This window comes from Neomonachus schauinslandi, chromosome 10 (genome assembly GCF_002201575.2).
Source record: "Neomonachus schauinslandi chromosome 10, ASM220157v2, whole genome shotgun sequence".
In the NCBI taxonomy this organism is placed as follows: Eukaryota; Metazoa; Chordata; class Mammalia; order Carnivora; family Phocidae; genus Neomonachus; species Neomonachus schauinslandi.
In genome coordinates, this window is record NC_058412.1 from 79,765,251 (window position 1) to 79,788,708 (window position 23,458).

Here is a 23,458-nt window from a genome sequence, read left to right on the forward strand (position 1 = left end):
CCTGGGTGGCTCAGTTGGTTGAGCATCAGGCTCTGGGTTTCAGCTCAGGTCATGATCTTAGGTTCCTGGGACTGACCCCGTGTTGAGCTCCCCGCTCAGCAGGGAGTCTACTTGTGGATTCTCTCCTTCTCCCTCTGCCGCTCCCCCTAATCACACTCTCTCCCTAAAAATAGATAAATAAATCTTTATATAAAAAAAATTAACAGGGTTCTCTGAACTCTGGAGTACTTGGAATGACGGTTTGTTCAGGAAGGAAAGGTCCCTTGGAAGTTGTGGTTATTGTGGGGACTGTAGGGTATGGACAGTTTCAAGCTGTGACTCATTTCCATGATCAAGACCCCTGTTAACTCAGGTGAAGGGCAAGGCCTCTGCCTGGGTCTCCTACTCAACTCAACTCCTCATCTTCTCAAAAGAGGAAGGAACTTGAGGGTGCGGAAGAAATACTATGCAAAGTGGCTAAACTTCCAAACATGTATAGAAATTTTAGAAATTAATACTAAGGCAATTTTTTTTTTTTTTTTTTTACACCAGGTACCCCTGCTTCCTCGGTCAACAGAGGAGTTGCAGTTGCTTGTTTCATCAGTTTGGCTCCACTTTCTGGCACTCAGAGAGGGCCCCCTCTCTGACCTCTGCAACCTGTGTCCTATTCTCCTTGGGGCATGGATCACCCTCCTCTGATCTCATGTTGCGGGAGAAGAATGGACTGGAGATCAGGCAGGCCAGGACTCCAATCTCTGTTCCACTGTTTACTTGCTGTGTGACTTTGTGCAAGTCACTTAGCTTCTCTGAGCCTCAGTTACCTCAGCCATGGCATGAAAATGGTAAGAGCAGATACTCTGCAGGATTGTATGGCTTTGAGATAATGCATATAAAGGGTGTATAGTAGGTGTTAGATAAATAGCAATTCTTTTTTTTTTTTGAAGTGGGGGAAGAGGCAGAGAGAATCTTTTTTTTAAAGGAGGGAAGGGCAGAGAGAGAGAGAGAAAGAATCTTAAGCAGGCTCCATGCCCGGTGTGGAACCGGACATGGGGCTCGATCTCACAACCCTGAGATCAGGGCCTGAGCTGAAATCAAGAGTTGGCCACTAAACCAACTGAGCCACCTAGGCACCCCAGCAGTTCTCACTTTTATATCTTTCAGGATGTACCCCAATTCCATCTTTTCAAAATCCAAAATACCAGAGGTGTTTTCAGTGCTTCTCTCTTAGTTTAGTTAGCTCAGTCAGTCTAACCACCCCTGGTAAGTTGTGGGAAGGCAAGACCCAGGCCATCCAAATATTCCACACCTCTGAGTGTGCCAGGTACCTATCTATGCACCACGAACCTGAGCCAACCAGTGATCAACAGATAAGCTACTATAATCACCTCTGGCAAAATCTCCCAAAGCAAAGACGGATCTAGAACTGTGTATCATCGTTTGGACAAAGTGATCTTTATGGGTTTCCTAACCATGTGATAGTTCTTAGTCCTTTGCAAAGACTGCAGAAGCTGGGGCCCCTGTGTCTGTACCTTATTGCCCGTGTCACTGTCCACCAGGAAGCCCAGGACCCTGAGAACCACACTGCTCACACCCATGGGACATCGGCTCTGGCCCATGTGTTTCAGGGTCACCCAGTGTGGATCCACACTTGGGCTTTCATACTCCTGAGATGGTGAGGAATCTGGAGGGTGGAAAGATGCCTGGTCTGGCTGGACAAGAGACTGATCATCTGGTAGCATTTCCTTGAGATGTCCCCCGTCGTCATCCTCCTCTTCCTCTTCTATGCATGACTGAAGTAGATGAGTCACAAATTCCAAAAGCAGCAAATGGAACAGATGCCAAGAGCCTACATTGAAATAACAACCCCAAATGAATAATTAGATAGACAGATGGACAGATAAACCGATCACTATGGAATTACCAACTTTTCTGGGGCTTTTAACTTCTGTGTACTGGGGCCTTCTCACTCCTCTAGCAGATCCTGGGGGGTCCTGGGCAGGCATTCTGTACCTGTGAACCCCAGCAAGGTGGCTTTTGGGACAGAAAGCACAGACAGCTAAATAGTCTTGAGCCATGAGAGGGAACTTAAAGCCCATCTAGGGTGAGGTGGGAGAAAAGCAAATCCTACAGAGAAAGAGGTGCCGTTCCCAGAGCTGGAGAATGTGCCCCTCAGCCCCCTGTGGTTGGCACACAGGGCAGTTAAGGGCTAGGCTGGGAGGAGACGTGGAGGCAGAGTATGGATGGGAGCCAGCTGCCGATCAGAGGCTGGAAATGTAGCACCTGCAGGCCAGGCATCAGGGAGATCGTGAAGGGGAGACAGGAGGGCATGTGACTCAGCTGAACGCTCCAAATCCCAAGGTCTTTGGTCTTCCAGGAAAGAAGAATAATTAATGTTCAGCTGAAAAGCAGGGCAGGGTTGAGGGGAGGGGGATCTGGCTTATTGCTATCGTTAAAAGATATTTTTTTTCTAAAAATTTTATTTATTTATTTGACAGAGAGAGACACAGTGAGAGAGGGAACACAAGCAGGGGGAGTGGGAGAGGGAGAAGCAGGCTTCCCGCTGAGCAGGGAGCCTGATGCCGGGCTCGATCCCAGGACCCCGGGATCATGACCTGAGCCGAAGGCAGACGCCCAATAACTGAGCCGCCCAGGCGCCCCAAAAGATACTTTTTTAATGAAGGTAAAACCACCGCTCTCTACAGATATAAAATGAACATGTGTCAAAGATTTCATATAAGTCATTTATTAAAGAGGAAGTTCGTAAAATGTTGCCAACTTGTTCAAAGGAGAATTCCAAGCACTGAGCGTTTATAGACAGTAAAGATGCCCCACAGATCTGTCCTCAGGGCAGTAATCAATAGCATCCACCTGACACAATTAGTTTGCATTTCCCTGGGGGAGAATCATTTGCATTATTATTGATACAATTTAGAGAGTTGTAAATTAACTCAAACACATGAAAGCTGAAGATAACTCAGAAGGGTGTGCTGAACCTTCTGCCTATTTCAAAGCCTTTTGTCCATTTCCAGCAAACTTTTGTCCATTTCAAAGCCTTACACAATGTTTGTTTTTCCGTGATGGATCCCGGTGAGACAGGATGGCCTAACCTGGTCTGGAATAAGCTTGACCAGCAACCCCTGGCCCATTTAACCACGTGAAGAGGAAAAACCAGTGTAAATACTTTTTGGGACATCATACGAGGTCCAAAGAGGGTGTGTGGTGGGGTAGGGGGCAACAGCTTCAGGGCTGGGTTTCTTATCAGGAGCTCAGCACATGAGCTCCGCTCCCTCACTTTGCTCTGGGAGAGCATTAGCATAAAGCAGAGTCATTTTGGACTTCACTAAAGGGGAGAGTCTCATTACCAGTGGGTGTCACCTCCATGGATGACAGGTGACAGCAGCCATCCTCGAAAGAGTTCCAGAGTGTTGGCAAAACTGGTCTACGATAAAGCTTGTCTTCTCTTCCTCGTTTCACCTGCTGTTAGGGCATCTGGCAGCTCTCTGGAGCAGGGATCCTTCACCCAGATTGGTGTGCAAGCTCACAGGGGTGGAGACTTTGTCTTTTCACTGCTGTTACGCACAGTGCCTGGGAAGGTGCCTGGGACTTTGTAGGGACACAATAACTATCCACTGGAATGAATGATCCTCTCCATGGGGCTCAGTGGTGAACTTCCCTTCCTACAGTTCCCCTATGCTGCATCTTTGCCACAGATGGGACAGACGTGACCCTTCCTGACAGAGAAAGACCACCTATTTGAGCAGATAGTTTGCAATGGATGCTACTTCACTCTTTCCACTATCTGCATACAATGGTGACCGGATCAATCATTAGTCCTGAAATTTAAACTTGGGTGCCCCAAAGAACCCATTTGTTCCCCATCTCATTTGGCTCCCTGGGTGCTTTTCTAAAAACACCCAAGTACACAATTCAAAAACAAGGGGAGGCCTCTTATGCATCCAACCATGATGGAATGGGAAAGGGAAGCTTGGTTTGACTGTTTGATGGACTATCATGGTTGCCATTAAAACACAATTATTATGGCTTTCTAGGTCTGTGTTGTATTTTACAAAAAAGGTGAAAAGAGGGGCGCCTGAGTGGCTCAGTTGGTTGAACGTCTGCCTTCGGCTCAGGTCGTTGAACGTCTGCCTTCGGCTCAGGTCATGATCCCGGGGTCCTGGGATAGAGTCCCTCGTTGGGCTCCCTGCTCAGCGGGCAGCCTGCTTCTCCCTCTGCCTCTGCCTCTCCCCCTGCTCGTGTTCCTGCTCTCTCTCTCCCTCTCACAAAAATAAATAAATATTTTTTAAAAAGGGTGAAAAGAAGGTGACTGGATTCTATGCTGTCATAACATTTTAAAATACCAAAATGTTTTGTGTTCTCTGCCTTACCGAAACTATCTCTGTGGCAGAGAGTCATGGCTTTGCTCACGGCGGTGAGAAGGAAATTCCATCTTAGCTGGAAGCTGGCGGCCAATCTGATAAACTCTTCTTTGCTTCTGCTGGGCTATTACATTTTTGTGAGGAAAAAAAATGCTGGGGTTTGTGACAAAGTCCGGAAGATCACAAGCGCACAGCTGCCATGCACAGATGCCCCCAAGTGGCCGGGCGAGAACAGGAAGAAGAAATGATGAGGCGGAGGCACGCTAGCCTATTTGTGGTCCCCCTGCATCTCCTGTGGAGATGATTCTAGGGCAGAACCTTTTGAGGTTGGTGGAGAGAAGAAAGAGCTGGGAAACTGGCCTATGTTTTTTGTTTTGATCCCACACAGTTTTTCGAAAGCGGTCATTTGTGAAGCACCACAGGGGACTGGCGTGGGCAGCCTCGCTGGGCCCACCTGGCTGTCGCCCCTGAGAGAGCTGCTGGCCGCTCTATGCCTGCCCAGTCCAAGCACGTGCAAAAGCAGCTAATGAAGGTCACCACGCTGATTCTGGAAAGCACAAAGCTGGCCACTGTGCCATGTGCATGACCTGAGACCTGGAAGGTTCCACCTGGGCAGCCAGCGGACAGCCTGAGTAGCACTAAACTGGGTACCGGTGAGATGCCTCCACATGCAGGCTGCGAAACTCCATCTAGACCGAGAGTCGCCTTGGGGATCCTATGAATCTCACAGGCATGTGTTGGAACGAACACCCCTGAAGCCCTCCTAAGCCTCATCGTGTATGTGGGCCACACATGGGGTGCGACCGCAAGTCTCTGAGGAAGAGATGTTGAGCCTGGCTAGAAATGAGGGAATAATACCCTTTTTCATCTCTGCTGCTCCTTCCTCTGCACACTGTGAGTGCCCTGGGCTCTGGGAGGTGGTGAACCCCAACCAGGAGCGGCATCCTCCCCCTGTGGGCTCCTGGCCCCAGGCCTGGTGCTTCTGACCACCTAACACAGGGCTCCCAGGAGGAGCCCTGCTCAACGGACACAAGGATACTTCTGAAAAGCATGGAGAGAAGTAGCCCTGGGTGACCAGCACTCTGCACAAACGTTGAAATGTAAACCCTGAGCGCTGTGGCCACCCATGTGGCACTTCAGGCCCCTGTGTCCAGAAGCTGCTGCTGGGCCTGAACCGCCGAGAACTGGGAGAGCAAGCACGTGACCCAGCGGATCGGTTTCTTCTGCGAGCGCGCTGCCAGACGCCAGCCACTGAAGCCGTTAGTCACCTCCCACATGCCTCAGGGCTTACATTTCCACAGTCTGAGTATTTTATTGACAATAGTCTGGTTTTTTTTTATCAGCCAAGCTGTTGTACAAAAACAAGCCCTTCAAAGGCATGGTTACAAAAATACCATTTTTCTAACATGCCTCATTTGTGAAGGCTGAAGATATGGGGGTGGGAGTCTTGGGAAATACAGAGTGTTACATGGTCTCAAACAGGGTGAGCCTCTTGGGCTCAGGGGACTCATCTTGGTTCAAGTCAGGGGTGGAGTGAAAACCCAAAACAAGGAACAGAAGCTTGAAAGCTTCTACGGGTGAAGCTATCAAATGAATACATGTCTCCACAGCAACGCAACCCTAGACACGCTTACCACTGTTACAAATAGGCTTTGCCAAAGCCCAACGAGGAGAAAGAAAAGCCATACAGAATCTGGAACGATTATCACCCAGAGGCAAAGAATGGAAACAGACACCTGCCAAGCATTGGAACTGACTTTCAAGCTCCTTCCTGAAAAGTTTCCTGGTTCATCTCTGAGGTGTGTCACCCTACTGCAGCCTGCAGTCTTAGGTATTACCTGTGCCCTTTTCTCTTTGATGGGGCGGACAGGCATACAGACAAGAACACGTGGGGCAGGAAGGGGGAGAGAAAGAAATGTGACTGGAGGCTTAACAGAAAGCCCAAAGTTGAGTTTCTGGCCCAGGCCCTCCAAGTCTTCTTCCGTAAATGGCCCTCCATTTTTCCATATGCTCATTCTGCTCTTGCTAGTTTCGGGTGGACATTGTTCCTTTTCTTAGTTTGCTTTAATCCTATTCACCTTCTACATCTTGTTTAAATCCCACCTCCCTCATCAAGGCCCTTCCTAACTGCCTCAGCCTTCAGAGGACAATGCCTCAAGTTAACGCAGCCCTGGGCTGCCTCATTTGGGTCTAGGTTTTAATGCATAGCCCCCAGCTCCTCGCCCACCACCCCCGATGGGCCACTGGGCAGGCTTTCTCTGACAGTACTCTTAGCTCTTACGGTGAGGCTGCCAAGGCAGAGGATGAGGACAACAAAGCCAAAGTAACGCCCTAGTCAAGTAACACCCAAGTTTCAAGTCGATCAGAAGGACCAAACCCATCTGTATCTAAAACAATGCATCTTTGATTTTGTGAAATCAAGCTTAACACTGGGATGGTTCTGCAAAATACCTAGACCAGCACTGTTCTCCCTAAATAGACTGTTCTCCCTCTTCCTCCTAGACATTCTTGCTTGGTGCACACATACACTCATCCATGCTCATGGGCTTGCACATGCTCACCCACCCTCACACACATTCACCTACATACCCATGTTCACTCCACACTCATGCTCACTTGCACACACACTCACCCACGCTCACCCACACACACATGCTCATCCACCGTCACCCCCACTCATCTGCACATACATGCTCACTTGCACACACACCTGAGACCACACATGCTCACCCAACTGCACATGCTCACCCACAAACACACACCTGTACGTGCCAGCCTCTGATTCCTGCCTTGTTACAGGAGGGAGTGAGACACCACTTCCCTATCTTTAACACCCACACCAGCCTTGACACATTTCTGGCCAGAGAAAACTCTTTCATTGCACCAGGTCATGGGCACTGGTGCTAAAATGTAGCTAGAATGATCAACAACCCCTTCTTCCCTTTAAAAAAAAAATAATTGTTTTGTACCTGGAAGACAAATGTTTGGAGATTTGAAGACAGACAATTCAGGAATATGCTGAGATCTGTGGATGTCCCCAGCAAAGAAATCAAACTGCTTAAACCTGTAAACAAAAGAAGCAAAACGATTGTGAGCAAAGTAGCAGGATTTTACTGTAGGTATTTGTATACTAGGTGACCTAGGGGACAACACTGGTCCCGGAGTTCAAAGGCATTTCCTGGGGCCTCACACTCCTTTTGAACACAAAGGATGAATTCTAAAGCTGGATTTGTCACCTCTGCGGTCAACTAGTTCAGAGTTACATGGTTTTGCCTCTTAGGAACCGCGTCTGTCACTTGTTGAAATGGAAAAAAAATATTTTGAAATAATAACTACACCTTGTAATTATACAGAACCCAGCTACAGATGAGCTCATTGCATGATACAGACATGAGCTCACCTACCCTTGCCGTTTTCACAAAAGGGGTAGTTTATTAATGTCCTTTAAACCCATGGTGGACATCAAAGCCGATGAGGGATGTGGCTTGCCTGGGGCTATAAACTCAGTTAGTACAGACCTGAAGGGTGGGGCCCAAGCATGTGTGACATCAGGACTGGGTCCTCACCCGCACAGGCAGCACTGAGCAAAGAACAGCCTTGGGCTCGCCCACCTTTTGGAATGCGGCTATGTACCAAGCAGAGTTTAGAAACCCGAGTAGGTTGCCATGGCCCTGACTGAGGCTTGGCCAGGTCTCATCTGGAGGATCCTCCAGGGACACCTCAAGCATTTATCTGCTAGGCGTCAGCAGTGGTGACCAGAATACTGCCTCCCTGCTGGCTCTGTGCCCTCCTGGAAGTCCTATTTACAAGAATGCCAGTAAGAGCCCACAGGACTACTGGGCAGGCTTCTGGGGGAGAGGCCTCATGCCCTCCTGGGGCTCCTTGGGCTCTGGCTGGGGGCAAGAGCAGGCTTTGGGCAATTACCTGGAGTTTGGGGGAGAGCCAGTAGCCTGGGGAGGGGGCCTTTTGGGCTCCTACAAATGAGCACTGCTTGTCCATATCTCTGAAGTTTCCTAGGTTAGGGGTTTACCTTCTCATTACTGGTTTGGGAGGGGAGGAGCTGGGATTTGGAACAGCCAGACAATAGGGGCAGGCGCGACCCGCCGACAGGTATGGACCTATTTATATATTTTAATAACTGGTACAATCCTACCAAAGTCGGTCCTACTTCCAGGTTAAAGAAGGAGGCCAGGATAATTTGTGGTGCATTTATGCACTACTGAATCCATGTATTCATCTAGTTATGAAGTATGCGGGTGCTACCATGTGCCAGCACCGTGTTGGGTAGACCAAGATGAATAAGCCACAGCTGACACTGGAAGAAGCCCATACGTTCTGGGGAGGCAGCCCTCAGCACAGCTAAGTGTATCAGGACAGGGCCAGGCTCATGGAGGATGAGGCTACTGGACCTTCCCGGGCCATCCTGGGGGAGTGTCTGGAACATGCATGAATGGAGCGTGGCTCCCATGGCCCCTCCTGGCAACTCTCCTACAAAGGCCTAGAGATTCGCCCGTAGTCTGGGGGAGGAGGTCATACACCTTCTGCAGCTCTCCTCCTGAAACAGCACCCAGGTTCTCCCTGCTGAGTGAGGACAGCTTCTTCTCTCACTACTCTCGCTTCCCGGAGATGGAACAATGCTGTCAGCCTGCTTGCCAAGCTCTTTGTGCAAGGGAGATTTTTCCCTTGAAAAATAGTTACAACTCTCAGATAGCAAAGGGCAGGAATATCCACATACTTACGATCACTTGTTTGGAAAGTTTGGTAAGAGCACGTGGCTAAGCTTCACCTTCTGAAAAATAACACTGGTGATGCCAACAATAGTGACACAGAGGAATCTGGCAAGGCAGGGAGCTAACTTAATGTGATTCGGACCGAGTTAGAAGAGACACTGTTGAATCTGCATGTACAAGATCGATGTTTTTTTCCAAAGGAGATACCCCAGGTTGATTTCCAGGAAGAAATACTGGGAAGCAACAACCACCCTCTGTTCATTCATTCAACGAAAGTGTATTAGCACTGGTGACCTGGTGGACCCTTCCTCACCCCTGCAGGAAGAGATGTGCGAGCAGATAAATGATAATATCAAAGAGTAAAGTAGGTTCTACCTCTACTAAGAATTCATAAACTAGTGATGGCCGCGCCAGCCCCAAATATATCCCAAATGCCCCAATAATGCAAGGTGCAGAAGGAAGATTACATTTCATCTCCGCGTGTGTCTCCAGGTCAGCAGCACTACTTGGGTTACTTGGCAGGCCTTTCTTAGACATGTCCAAAGCACCTCGACTGATGATGGCCTGTAGATCTGACTTCAAAACGCTGACTCTCCTGTTATTTTTCAACACCATTCTCATAGTCTAAAGATAATGGAGAAGCATAATAACTTCATTAAATCTTGTCCTTTTACTTTTGCCTAATTCCCCTCTCCAAACGACTAAGATTTTTTTTTTTTTTTTTTTTTTTTTGAGGAGAAAGAGAAGTGGATTTGGGTATTACCCACTAAAACTGAATCCTACATGACAACTGAAATGTTCACATTGCATGCATTCTAGGATGGCCTTTCTGAAAATCACCATTCGGAGTGCTTCTGCTCGGAGGCAGATATGGTCAGGGCTCCCGGGGCTCTGTGGCTCTTCCTCTCCCTGATTCTTATTCTCTGCACCCCACTCCATGAGCCTGAACTACTCTAGAGAGGAGCATGGTGGCTGTGCTGGAAGCTCTGCAAGGAGAACATGGCTCCACAGACGCCAGTTCCAGAGGGGTGCTGCAGGCACCAGATGCTGTCTCTGTCCTTCCCCTGGGCCATGAATTCAGCCACTGGGAGCTGACTTCTTCAGCCACCCAATGGGGACAATCCAATCCCCTCCATTTCTGGAGCCCCGGGGCTGAGCAGGGGGTCATCCTCAACACCAGCCTCAGGAGCAGGCCCTGCAGCCACCTCCTCCACCTGACAGGGGAAGAGCCTGAGGGCACCTGGGATGTTGAGTAAACCTTCCCCCAGCCATCGTGTTCAGAAAGAGAAGATTCAGAGCAGGGTGGCTCTAGAACCCTTGCTTGCCGCTTGGGCTGGCCATCATCAGTTGACCCGATCAGGAATGAGAAAGTGCTGGAGAACTGGATGGGCTGTGAGCACATAGGCAGGAAACAACCCCAGGAAACGTGAAGTCGAGAGAGAGTTTTGTGCTGGAAGGACAGAGATGGCAAAGCGGAGGGGCCCAGCCGCGCTCCTCCCGAGCTGGGACTGATTTGGAAAGAGCCGCAGTCCCAATCTGGTGTCCACAGGATTTCAGAACAGATTCCTGAAGGGCCCACACACTGGCATTATGGAATCTTTCTTTCAGCCCTTCTCTGCCTTCCTCTAACACTGAAGCTACATAAACAACCCAGGAGGGAGAAGGTCAGAGCTGAGAAACCTGGCAGACTGGACACACGGAGTCCACGGGGCCATGCACCGGGTGATGGGCTCCATCTGTCTGTTCTAGACTCTGCCATGATGCCCTTTCACCTCTGACACTGGCTGGCCCTGGTCAGCACTTATGTGGGTTCTTCCTCTCGAACTTTAGAACACTGACCTGCTTGTTCTGCTTTTTCTCCTGCAGGGAGAACCTTTCTGAGCAGGGGAGAAGTGGGGTGGGCTTCTAGCTGAGAGTTTTGGGCACACCACACCTTCACAGTTAGTGGCCAACAAGGTCCTCCTGTCTGCCCTCTGCCCTCTAAGGGGATGGACATGGCCTCCCTACAAAGGGAGCTACCGCCTGCTCTTAGGACATACTTGCAGCTTTCACTTTTTGCTTCAGGAAACTACTTTGTTCCCTACCGTCCTGTTGGCTGAAACCTACCTTTGCCATGTTGGAAAGGTATGTCTTCCTTCTTAGTCTTTTGACAAACACAGTAACTTCTGTTAAGAACAAAACATATGGCCATTATTAATACTGTAGCTTCAAGTTTTTTCAAAATAAACATTTCTATTTATTTATTTGACAGAGAGAGAGAGAGAGAGAAAATGCACAAGCAGGGGGAGGGGCAGAGAGAGAGGGAGAAGCAGACTCCCCACTGAGCAGGGAGCCCGATGTGGGCCTCGATCCCAGGACCCTGGGATCATGACCTGAGCCAAAGGCAGATGCTTAACTGACTGAACCACCCAGGCATCCCTGTAGCTTCAAGTTCTTATGTACACAGCGGGGAAGAGGACGCACAGCACAGACATGAGGCCCACGCATTTGCCTAGGAAGGTACAGCTGCCTAAACTGCCCTCCACACAGGGAGGCCTCCACGCATCCTGGTCTTCCCACTGCCCACTGGCCCTTTCCCGAATGGCTAGGAGATACTGGCAGGGACCACTTGACTAAAACCATCCCCCCCGCCCCCGTGCCAGAATGTGATATACTCCCAGCATATGACGTGCCTGCTCAAAGGAGTTTAGGACTTCCCCCAACTTTGTCATCTCTACAGTGCTCTCCTCAACAACTGACCCAAGGAGGGGCGTCTGGGTGGCTCAGTCAGTTGAGCGTCCGACTCTTCATTTCAGCCCAGGTCAGAATCTCAGGGTCCTGGGATCGAGCCCCGCACTGGACTCTGTGCTCAACGGGGAGATGGCTTCAGGATTCTCTCTCCTTCTGTTCCTCTCCCCATGCTCACTTGCTCTCTCTCAAATAAATAAATAAGTCTTTAAAAAAGAAAAGTGACCCAAGAAAAGGAAAGGGTGAAAAGAGGAAACATAAAAGGAGTGTGTGCATGTATTCATCTGACAAATATTTATGAGGGACACTAGTGCAGTGTTTGCTCCATAATGTGTGCTGGGTGTTCACCGGATTGTTGGACAAAGGAGGGCAGCCTCCACCTGCTAGGGGCTCACTGGCTGAGCATGGGTCACCAGACAGACGTGCAGACGCCTTCCCCACAGCAGGGTAAGTGCCCCGGGCAGTGTGAGAGCCACCTGGGGAAGAATGAAGGAAGGGGTGTGTGGGGGTGCAGAGGGGAGGGAGGGGTCTGTTTGGAAGAAGGTGTCAGGTGTGGCTTCATTTAGAATGTGCAAGTTAGGAGTTAGGGAGGGGTGAGGTCTTGGCAGGGACGGGGCTGGCAGTCTAGGCAGAGACAGGAGCAGGAATAAGGACCTTTCTGGAGACAACCTGTCTTGTGTTGCTGGGGAGTACCAGTGGGGGGATTCCCCCAGGGGTTGGGGTCAAGGATGAGGCCAGAGGCCAAGCTGTAAATGACTCTGCATAGTGAGTGAAGGCCTGTGGACCGTCCAGGCAGCAGGGACCGTGGAAGGTTTTAATGGGTCAGATCACTGTGTAGAACCATCACTAGGGGCAGATGGACGTGTGACCGAGGGGGTGAGGCTGGAGGCAGGATAACCAACTAGAAAGCTCTGAAGTAGCCTCAGGGAGGGACGGAGGGAGACTGGGCTTGAGTGGCAAAGTCTCCTCACTTCATGGACCCTCTGCCACAGCAAGTTCCAGACCTCATATTCCCTGCAGCACCCTCTTTCTGCTGATTCTTGGCTGGCAGTCTCTGGCCCATGGTCCCTGCCTGGCCATGGGAACATGTCCATGTGGGTCACACGGGATCAAGATTCCCAGTGTGAGTACTGAACACAGCAAGGGGTGCAGGGCTGGTGGGTTAAAATTAGAGCTGGTCCTGTTCTGGGGCCAGTCTGAGAAGACAGCAAACAGTGTGCAAAGAAAGCAAGACTCAGCCCTGAGCAAGCTGGCCCAGGAAGAGGAGGGCCCGGGTGGGGAGGGCGCTGGAGGCAGCTACAGGCAATGGTGGAAAACCTCACAGAGGCAGGAGGGGGAAAAGAGGTATTTCCAGGACCATAAAGCATGTCCTGCACACGCGGGTGAGTGTTGGCATTTTAAGCCGCTGTAGGCCTTGAGCAGACAAGCAGCCTGGCTGAAGTAGTCTTCAGAGACTACCACCTGGCAGCAGAATGGAAGGGAACATGTTCTAGAAAGTCAATGGGGAGACCAAGACCACAAAAGTGTGAATGCCCCAGTGGCCCAAGAGGTGTGAAAGTTAAGGACATGGGAGGAATTTCTAAGGAGGGAGCGATATTCTTGGAAGCCTTGCTGGGAGGCCACACAGAGCACGAAGAGGCAGAAGAATATTGGGCCACCTAGCCCAAGGACTGTAGGCTGCCCTCAGAGGGCTGGTTTGAGAAGGCACACATTAGCCACCAGCTGGATGCACTGTGGCTTCTCCCCGGCCTGGGCCATAGTCAGCGGCACCTTTTCTGCATCTCTAACACCGTGGGCCTGTCAGAAGTCCATGTTAGGATTTATAAGGGGCAATCGATGAAAGGATGTGGATGGACCAGCACAAGGACCCAACGTTGCACTAAAGAAAATGCCAGCAGATCCGAACTGGTCAGGCCTTGCGGGCTGCAGTTTAGTGCAGGAGGAGAAGAGTTACCCACCAGCTGAGATGTCCTGCCTCAGTGTGAAAGTTAGATCCTTCATCTACTCTCACAGAATTCATTTTTTTTTCCATTGAAACCTACCTTTGAGTTTAGAGATCTGTACAAGGGCTGGAAAACCTTCCAATGCATTAAGTAGCCACAGCTTAAATTTCTTGCTGAATAACCGGACAGACTTCAGGTACTGGATAGAAACATCTTCCAAAAAGTCATGAAGGAGAACATCCTCAATTCCCTACAATGGAATTGTCGAGAGGTGATGACTGCAGGCCAGGGTAGGCATCCTCTAGTTCTTTTTTTTTTTTTAAAGATTTTATTTATTTATTTGACAGAGAGCGAGCGAGAGCAGGAACACAAGCAGGGGGAGTGGGAGAGGGAGAAGCAGGCTTCCCGCTGAGCAGGGAACCCAATGTGGGACTCGATCCCAGGACCCTGGGATCATGACCTGAGCCGAAGGCAGACGCTTAACGACTGAGCCACCCAGGCGCCCAGGCGTCCTCTAGTTCTAAGTGGCCATGTTCGGCTTGCCACAAACTCAGAGAGAAAGCTACCACGCAGCCCTCACCACTGCTCAATGTGTGTGGCCAGAATGGGATTTTTTTAAAAGATCTTAAAATACTGATAATTGTTCCAAAAATTTTCAGAAACACTATTTCAGCCAATAGTAGATGTGATCAAACCCAACTATGTAAGGGCTGAACCCAGCCTCCAGTTTTCAACCTTTGTGTTAAACATTTCGAGGTACTGGATTGTTTCCTAAAAAATAATAAAGTAAGAGGTAAAGGTTCATGACCAGCTTCAGGAGAAGCACAGAAATTATATATAACTGATCCCCAAATAACAATAATCACTCTGGAGATCGAGCATTTAAAAAAAGCAATGAGAAAACCCAGCACTTCTGTATATTCCAAAGCAATTATTCCAATTACTCATTTTAAAGACTTCTTTGTTGAAGTTACCAGAGAAAGAACTTTGACTCAGTGCAGGGCTCACTAATCACTGGAACCATACTTCACCAGGTGTACTGGCTTTTTCTTTCCATGAGGTAACTCTCACTGAATTTAAAAAAAGAAGCTGAGTTTTAGGGAAAGATTAAAAGGCTCCATCAACACCACAATTTACTCCTTAGAGGGCCTGAAGTCCGTGGAGTCTGCAGAACAGGAGGGCTGCAGTCCTAACCCCAGCATCTGGTATTAGTTTCTGGAAAGGACACAAACCAGCAAGGCAAGCAAATGTCTTCCTACCTTGTACAGCTGCATATCGTAGCATTTAAAGAGCTGGCACACATCGGGCAATGTCATAAGCATGACTGTGTCTTGCTGCAGAGATTTCCAGAAGGAAGTGAGCAAGTCCTCCACCTGATGAGGGAACAGAACATACCTCCCCAAATTCATTTTGTGCCTGGTGAGACTGATCCCCCGTTATATACTTAATCAGCCCCAAATGATAATGGGATGAATTTCAGTCCAGTTAATGTATAGCTCAGCCTATCAGCTTTTCAAAGCTGTGTTTTAGAAGTGTTCTTTCCAGCAACCCATCAGTGAGCCACTAGCCAGTTGGATGGGATGATGTGGAATGGCATTTTCATGAAGTTTTCTGGATTGAAGGCTGTTTCTGACCACAAGGGGGCTCCTGTTGATTTGTAATAGGATGAGGATCTGGCCACAGGGCACAGACCAGTTCAGAACAAATGTTCATTGACTGACTGACTCCCTCAATTATTTGTCAGCTCAGAAGGACGTGTAACAGTATGTAATCAAAGAGACCTCCTTGATAAGTTAGAATTCACCCAAGGACTATGTGAGCCAAAGGGCACCGGTATCATTCTCCATGGAGCCTTCTTTAAAGACTTCTGTAGATACCTTTTGTTGTGGAACAAAATGGCAGCTTCCTTATTTTTCTTTATGTTTGCCCATGTTGACTCTTCAGACTCTATTACTGAACCAGGTGGCCAATCTGAGATGCCAACTAATAAAGACCCTTGCCTTTTTGGGATTTTTGCAGGCTCAAATATTTTGCAGCGTTGAAATCCTGACACAAGGACCTGCCGATGACTCTAGGCAAAGAGCTATTCCTGTATACAGGCTGTCAAGGTAGTTATAGCCAACTCTCAAAGTACCTGATGATGAGCCTGTGATTTGAAATCCAGTTATCAGGGCATTAATTCTAGAGAAGACATCTCCAAAGAGGCTCATAGATATTGAACAAAAAATGCAATAGTGGGATGAATAGGATTATTTAATCTTTTTACTGTCAGATTGGTAACTTTGGAGCATGGCTTTTGGGGTTGGTGGGTCTGAATGAGGTAGCAACCATGGGCTCATCTCTGCTAACTCCCTCACCACCCTTGTCCAAAGTCATCCAATCCTGTTGCATCTGCTTCAGAAATATTTCTCCAATTTGCCCATCTTTCTCTCTGATGTCACTGTCACTGTTCCAGACTTGACCCCTCCCCTCACTTCTCACCTTGACTATGACAAAACCTCCTCATTGCCATCTACTCCAATATGGCCATCTTGCATCACTGCTCCCCCACCACCTTCTCAATCAATCAGAATTCTTCACAGGGCATGAGGCCCTTTCTAGGACCAGACTACTTTCCCACATCCCCTCTGGTTCTCTCCTTCAGAGGTATTTATATCTAGTCATAGTGACTCTTCTGTCATGTCATGCTTGAGAACATCTTGCTGCTCTTACCTACACCATTAGTTCTACCTGGAACTCCTTTCCTACTGCACTTTTGAGTGTATCTGAACCTCTGCTTTTCCACTGCAATCAATAGCATCATGGCTTCCCCTTGGGAGACTATCCAGCCATCTTTTTTACTCTTTCTCCCAGCACCCAGAACAATCTAATCAAGCTGCCATTCTAGAACTTGCCATATTGTATCATATTTATTGGCTTATATTGCTCCTTTTAGTACCAGATTATAAGCTCCTTTTTTTTTTTTTTTTTTCGTGAGTAGTTGTGTTTATTTCAACAGCGGATTTGAAACCCTTGCCTTAGGCAAGAGACTACAGTAATTATACCAGGAATAGACAATTTCCTACACTGTCAAATATATAAAAGTTCTTCTTGCACTTTCCTCAACACTGATCAACAAGTAGATTCAGTCCACATTTGCTTTGATCATTCTACTGAGTTAACCCAAGCTTCTTCTTCAGAGACTTGGATTTAAAGGTGTGTGGAAGGGAATCTTTGCCCGTATCGTCATGATTGGCACTCTGACTGCACTACAGTGGTTCATCTATGACTCTGTGAAGATCTACTTCAGGCTCCCTCGCCCTCCTCCACCTGAAATGCCAGAGTCTCTGAAGAACTTGAGAAGCACTGCTACCTTTCTCCTTATTCAACACAGATACCACGGAATCAGCAGGGTGAGAAACAATTGCACAGAAGACTCCAGCTATGTGACCTGCCACAAATGTTACAACCAGTTGCTCTGCCTTTGAACATTCACTTTGGGGCTTAGGAGCCACAAACTTGTAAAATGCTTCAATGATATGTTCAAAGCAGGCAAATTTCATCATGGTGTATGGTATCTGTCTCATCCAGAGAGGGGCAACTCCCTTGTAGAATGCTTTTAAGCCTTCTTCCTTATACATTTTGGGAGCTGCATCCCTCAAAGTGTTGGCATAACCTGGCTGGGTTTGAATTTGAACCTTAGCAGCTTCCATAGGAGCCAGGGCAATGTCAGCAAAGAATTCAGCACTGGCAGAAGCAGCCAAATATAGTGATGTGTGCCAGAGATAGGCATTCTCCTCCTCAAGCATGTTGCTATACAAGACTTTGAAAACTTCATAAAAGCCAAACTTGCAGAGCCCCTGCATAGAGTAGCCACTGAAAGTCGGAGCCCATCCTTTAGCCAAACCACGAACACCACCCTCTTTAAGTGTAACTGAGAATCCATTAAATATGCCCTTGTACTTTTGGGGTTCACCCGCATAGAGCATTTCCCTAAATCCAGAGGAAGGACAGCAGTGTGTGTCAGACCACAACTTAAGACCCCACCAAAGCCACACAGTGCATAAAACTTCATGGAGCCATATTCGCAGCTGTATTCTTCCACTGCAGCTGCTGCCAGATTGCAGGAGTGGGAACGGCAGGGCGGGCCCGGGGGACCTGTGGGGCTGCTGCGGGGGCCCGTGAGGCCATCGTGTACCAGCTGCAGGTGCGGCGCGTTGAAGGGGTTCGCCTGCACCAGATGCACCACAGACGAGAACATCTTCTTCCTAAGATGGCGAACACACAACCGCTCCCTCGAAAAGGCTGCAGCTCACAGAGGCCGAAAACAGAGGCCGAACGTCCTCCCAAACCCTTAGATCTGTGCCCTTCAGGAAGATTATAAGCTTCGTAAGCCTTATGGAGAATACCTTCCTAGTTCCAGAAATGGTACTAGTCACAGGGTAAAAATTAAGTTAATGTTTGATGAGCAAATGAAGGAAAGGAGTGTATTAGATATTCAAGGTGGATGGATATTGAGAAAATTGCATCAGTAGGACAGGGGTCATCCTGAAGACATTTTGGTCTCTCCTTCACTATAATGCTTTACACTGAATAAGTACTAAATGAACTCATGCTAAATGAATATTATCACCCAAAGCTGAAGTACTTAGAACCCTAGGCATCAGAAAAGCTTTCATTTAAATGTGTGCTTGTTTCCCTGGATTTTCTACTGCAAAAGATAAAATTCAGAATGGTTAAAAGATGTGTTTGTGTTTTCCACAGCCAATTCTAGAATAAAACCCAATCATTACAACACAGATGACCCTGCTTCAAAGTCTTGCTTCTTTTTCAGTTAGCACTTATCAATAAAATGGCTCTTCAGCATGACCGAAAATTCTAAGTTGAATAATATTACCAATACTTTATTCAAAATCAACATGAATTAGATCTTTAAGAAATAGCTGAATTATACTTAAAGCATAAGGTTATATTAGCACCTTGGAAAATTTCCAAATGATTAAACTGAGTAAAAATATCACCTCAGATATCACCTCAATATCTATAAATAGCTGACTTCTAAGCACTACAGTGCAATGAATTACCACTCGACATCCCTTGAGGGGGTCTTTTCAAGTAAAATGATTAATAGTGAGTCATAAATACTTGTATTTTATAGATAAAACCCTACCCTCTCAAGTTCTTGGTTCCTCACGTTTTGTAAAATATCTTGGCAATAGTTGTAGTATTCATCAGCAAGAAAGGCCATCTAGGAAGGATATGGAAAATTATTTCAGTTTTAAAGTCACTTCAAGAATGAACTGATCCTCAAAGACCTCTCTAAGCCCTTAGAGGCTGCTGCTTATGTTGCAGTTCTGCTATGAGAGTAGCTGAGCTCTAACGGTGTTATTTATTTATGTGGAGCAATGGATACACATTATTGGCCTAACATGGACATAGCTTCAATTTTGAAGTCGTAACTCCAGGGTCTGTACCACCCACTAAAGAGGCCACCAATCTCTGACAGCTTTCTCCCTAAACCCCAATTTCCCCCTTCATATTCCCCCGTCCCAGTTTCTAGAAAATCTGCCTATCTGTTCTCTGCTCTGTCATAGGGAAGCCCTCATTCTAGATGACAAAGTGGTTCCAGGTAGAGCCTTTTTATAGGATGTGAGGGGAAGATCTGAATTTCCTGACTGCCACCAAGCCCAGGAGGGTATGTTGGTGTTCACAGGTCTGGGAGAAGGCAAATACTACTCCATTGGGTTCAAATGATCACAGGCAAACTAAGAAGACATTTACTCCTCTGGGCATCAAAGCCATGAAAAGTTAGTTTCTCCCATGCATGCAAGCCTACCATTTTGTAGGAATACTTCTTTGCCAGTTCTTGCTCCCAGAATGGACATCTCCTGAATTCAGACAAAGGGGATCCAACTGGATCTGTCCTTATCGGTGAATGATTTTCACACTAGAAACCATTTACAAATGGATTATCTCTTGAAAATAAAATGCATTTTCTTGCATATAAACCATGTAATAATCACATTGCTACTACAGGTTAATGTTCTATGTAACCTTTTATCCACACCTCTGGACATATTGATCCTAGCAACTTTTCCCCCTTATTTCATTCCAAATGATATTAACCTTCCCTTATATTCTATAAACTCTGGTCATTAGGAAGCAGTTAGAACTGAATATGTTACTCAAATGTGTCATTCTTGTGGTCGTGTATTACAAGTGCTGTATAGTAACGTGATAAAAATATTATCTATGAATAATTTAATACCACAAATACATTTATACAATCCTTGTCTACATAACTGTCCCTCCGAAATAAAACCATATCCTGTCTAGGTCATGATGCCTGTATTATAAAAATGGTTAGTTATATCAGAAATCTCAGGGCCTAACTACCAAGGAAAATGAAGAGCACAGACTTCAGAAGGACACATTACAGAATGGTAAAACTTTCCATCAAGGAGGAAAGAGGTAACATGGCAGAAAGTGAATTCAACATTCCTTCCTGCTGTCCCTTTTGAACAAGGGAAGGCAGGATCATTCCTGATTGATTGCAGGACCTTGATTTTATTTTAAATGATTTCTTCAAGATTTTCCAGAACGACTTTTGAATAATTTCCATTTCAATGGAGTAGGTTGAAATCATTCCTAGGAGTTGGAAATTGAAATTGTGAAGCCTGCCACATTGGATTGCAACACACATGAGGGTTTTCCTCTTCATTCTCTCTCCACCCCAATGGTTTGCTCTGTGACAGTACAGTTCCAAGATTAGTATTTCATCCTTAGATCTTATATCCTCAGATCTTATATATTCAGAGCCTCACTGAGCTACTCACTTACATCTTGCTTAGTAGACTGTGTGGGTTTGCAGTATGTTCCTGTCTACAAGCCACGTGAGGGCAGAGCGGCCTTCTGAACCGCCTGTACCCACCCTCATGGATAGGAGTGGCACTCGGCTAACCCCCCATGAGGCGCTGCACACAATTGAGAACAGGCACTGCCAGCTTCCTCCTTCTCTCATGCTCCCTTGTTATCAACTCATATCACAGTGAGGATCAGAAGAGCTTAGGGGTCATGGTCAACAGTCTTTCCAGTGTCCTAAAATCTGTACTGCTTAACTCTTTGTGGTCCTGAACCCCTTTGAGAATCTGATGAAAGCAATTGACCTGGAGAAATGCACACTATGCACTTAATATTGTGAAGTTGAAATTCCCCTTATCGGTATTTTTGGAATAAATAGAGGCATGGGTGTCTAAATAAATACATAAAATAGTCACACAGAAAGGTGACAGCTCAAAGGATGTCATTTCCTGTGGGTTCTGTTTGGTTCCCACTGGGTTTGCACTGGGTGCTATTCAACCCCATTCCTCCCACTTTGGAACACTGGTTTCACTCAGAGTCATTGGATGGACAACCGTTGTAGTATGTGGGTGAAGGCCATCAAGAAGGATGGGGCTATTCTGTGGAGTTCACTGGCCTGGCCTTCAATCTTCTATTAGAGAAGCACTAAGGAATCATCCAGTCCAATTCTGGCTAGCTTCTCTTCCCTACCACATCTTACCCTAACTACATCCATTTTCTCCATAGCACACCCTGACCTCCTGTATTCATCAATGCTCCTGAGGCTGATGTTGCTATGATCAAAGCCAGTGTTTCTCAAGTGTGGTCCTGAAACCATCTACAACAGAATCTCCAGGAGTGCTTGGGGTTCATATCCCTAGGGCCCTAGTAGATCAGATGAGGGCAGAAATCTGTCATTTTTATCAGCCTCCCAAGTGAGCCTTACGCACACTCAAGTTGAGAATCACAGTTCGAGGCAGACTGTTCTTTGTCTTGCTGCAGAAATCTCTACATTTCAACGTGGCAAAAACATCACAGTTCTACCTGTTCAATGTCCTATGTACTATCGTAGTAATGTACTATTGTATATTACATACTATTGTAGTAATGTAAGAAATCATTGCAAGGAAAACATGAAAATAATCAATTACTAACAAAATAATAATAAAAAGGAAAGTTACGTGTTCCTGGAGTTAATTCCTTCCAGGCTCTTCCTGTGAAAAGAACTGATCTTTCAGAAAAAAAATTGTTTTAAAATCACAAATTGAAATCTTTTCTTTACAATATAAACAATCAGAAATCTAAAGTGAAAGTATGTTACAGAACCACTTAAGCTGGAATTTCTGCAGGAGAAGGCATTCGGGAAAGAATCAGAGGGATTCCCATTCTGGAGAAATAATTCAGCAAAACGACAAAGAAAAAAGTGAGAAATTCTATTTAGATTTTCCAGGTATATTAAATGCAGTTTGGGATTTTCAGTAATTCTAAAAAATGTCATTGTAATCTTTAGTGAGCACATACTGTGTGTCACACCCTAGAGATACAATGGGGGATCCTTCCTGTCAATACCTGACCCTCTACGCATTATATGTCTCCCCTATCAATTCTCCTGGATGCTGTTGGTCCTTCCTGCATCCTTGAGGACACTGGTCCCTCAGTTATCACCCCCAAAGCAAATCTATCCTGTCATTCTCCTTCTAAAGATGCCTCAATGGTGGCCTACAGTCTCCACCAGTCTTCACTACAGGTGAAATGTAAATTCCTTGGCCTTGCATTGACAAGCTGTCTACCATCTGACCCTACCCAGAGCCTACTGTTCCCCCAAATCCTCACCTCTGCCTCCTCATTGCCCACACACCTCCCAGCATGAATGCAAACTACGCCAAGATGAATGCCTCCTAAAAGAAGATCCAAGTGACCCCTCCAGGATCAGCTCAAGGACATTGTGGCAGGCAGAATGATGGCCACCAAAGATGTCCACATCCTAATCCCTGGAACCTTAGATGATGAGAGGGACTTCGCACATGTGATTAAGATTAAGGAACTTGAGATGGGGAGATTATCTGGATCATCCAGGCAGCCCCAATGTAATCACAAGGGTTCTTAACAGTAGGGAGCCCTTCCCTGCTGCAAAGAACCAGAGGGATGGCAGTGTGAGAAAGACTCAGCCTGTCTTTGCTGGCTTTGAAGACTGAGGAAGGGGCCATGAGCCAAGGAACATGGGCAGCCTCAAAAGCTGGAAAAGACAAGAAATGGATTCTCCCCTACATCCCCCAGAAAGACTGTAGCCAGCACTTAGATCTTTGCCTGGTGAGAACCATGTCAGACTGACTTCTAGAACTGTAAGAAAATAAGTTTGTGTTTTAAGCCACGAAATTTGTGCTAATTCACTGTAGTAGCAATAGGAAATGAACACAGGCCACCTCTTCCATGAAGCCTTCCCTAATCACTCTGGCCCACTACAATTTTTCTCCTCCAATCCCACTTTGGACTTCTCAATCCACCTACAGCCTACCCAGCCCATTCCACAGCACACCAGTTATTTCATGTCTATCTTAGATTCCCAACCCTGAAACTGTATTCTATTCAAGTACAGAGAGTATGTTTTCGTTTGTTTTTACTTTTCTTTCACACCTCATTCAGTCCCCAAGAGTGCTGGTCACAAAAAAAGGTTTTCAAAAAGTTGTTCATTCAATGACACCATGTACTACCATGTCATCTTGGCCAACTTAAGTAAAATTCAATGCGTGATGTCATAGATTAGCTATTAATAGTTCTGGTGTCCTAATTCAAAGAACTATAACTGTAACATGGAGACACTTTCACACAAATTTATTGCTAACAACCTATGTCCTTCTTAATTATAGCAAAAGAAACACAAACA

At 46.8% G+C, this 23,458-nt stretch overlaps 1 protein-coding gene across 1 annotated transcript in view; it reads right to left on the reverse strand.

Annotated features, from left to right (window-relative positions):
• The window catches only part of RFX8 (regulatory factor X8), a 56,967-nt gene that overhangs the window by 3,305 nt on the left and 30,204 nt on the right, over positions 1–23,458 (reverse strand). The window contains exons 2-10 of the mRNA XM_021680294.1: positions 19,571–19,681; positions 18,929–18,982; positions 15,015–15,128; positions 13,855–14,005; positions 11,192–11,250; positions 9,553–9,709; positions 7,325–7,419; positions 4,365–4,479; positions 1,509–1,825 (exon numbers count right to left, since the gene is read on the reverse strand). Coding sequence (XP_021535969.1) covers positions 1,509–1,825; positions 4,365–4,479; positions 7,325–7,419; positions 9,553–9,709; positions 11,192–11,250; positions 13,855–14,005; positions 15,015–15,128; positions 18,929–18,982; positions 19,571–19,681 — 1,173 coding nt within the window. The remainder of the gene's footprint in view (positions 1–1,508; positions 1,826–4,364; positions 4,480–7,324; positions 7,420–9,552; positions 9,710–11,191; positions 11,251–13,854; positions 14,006–15,014; positions 15,129–18,928; positions 18,983–19,570; positions 19,682–23,458) is intronic.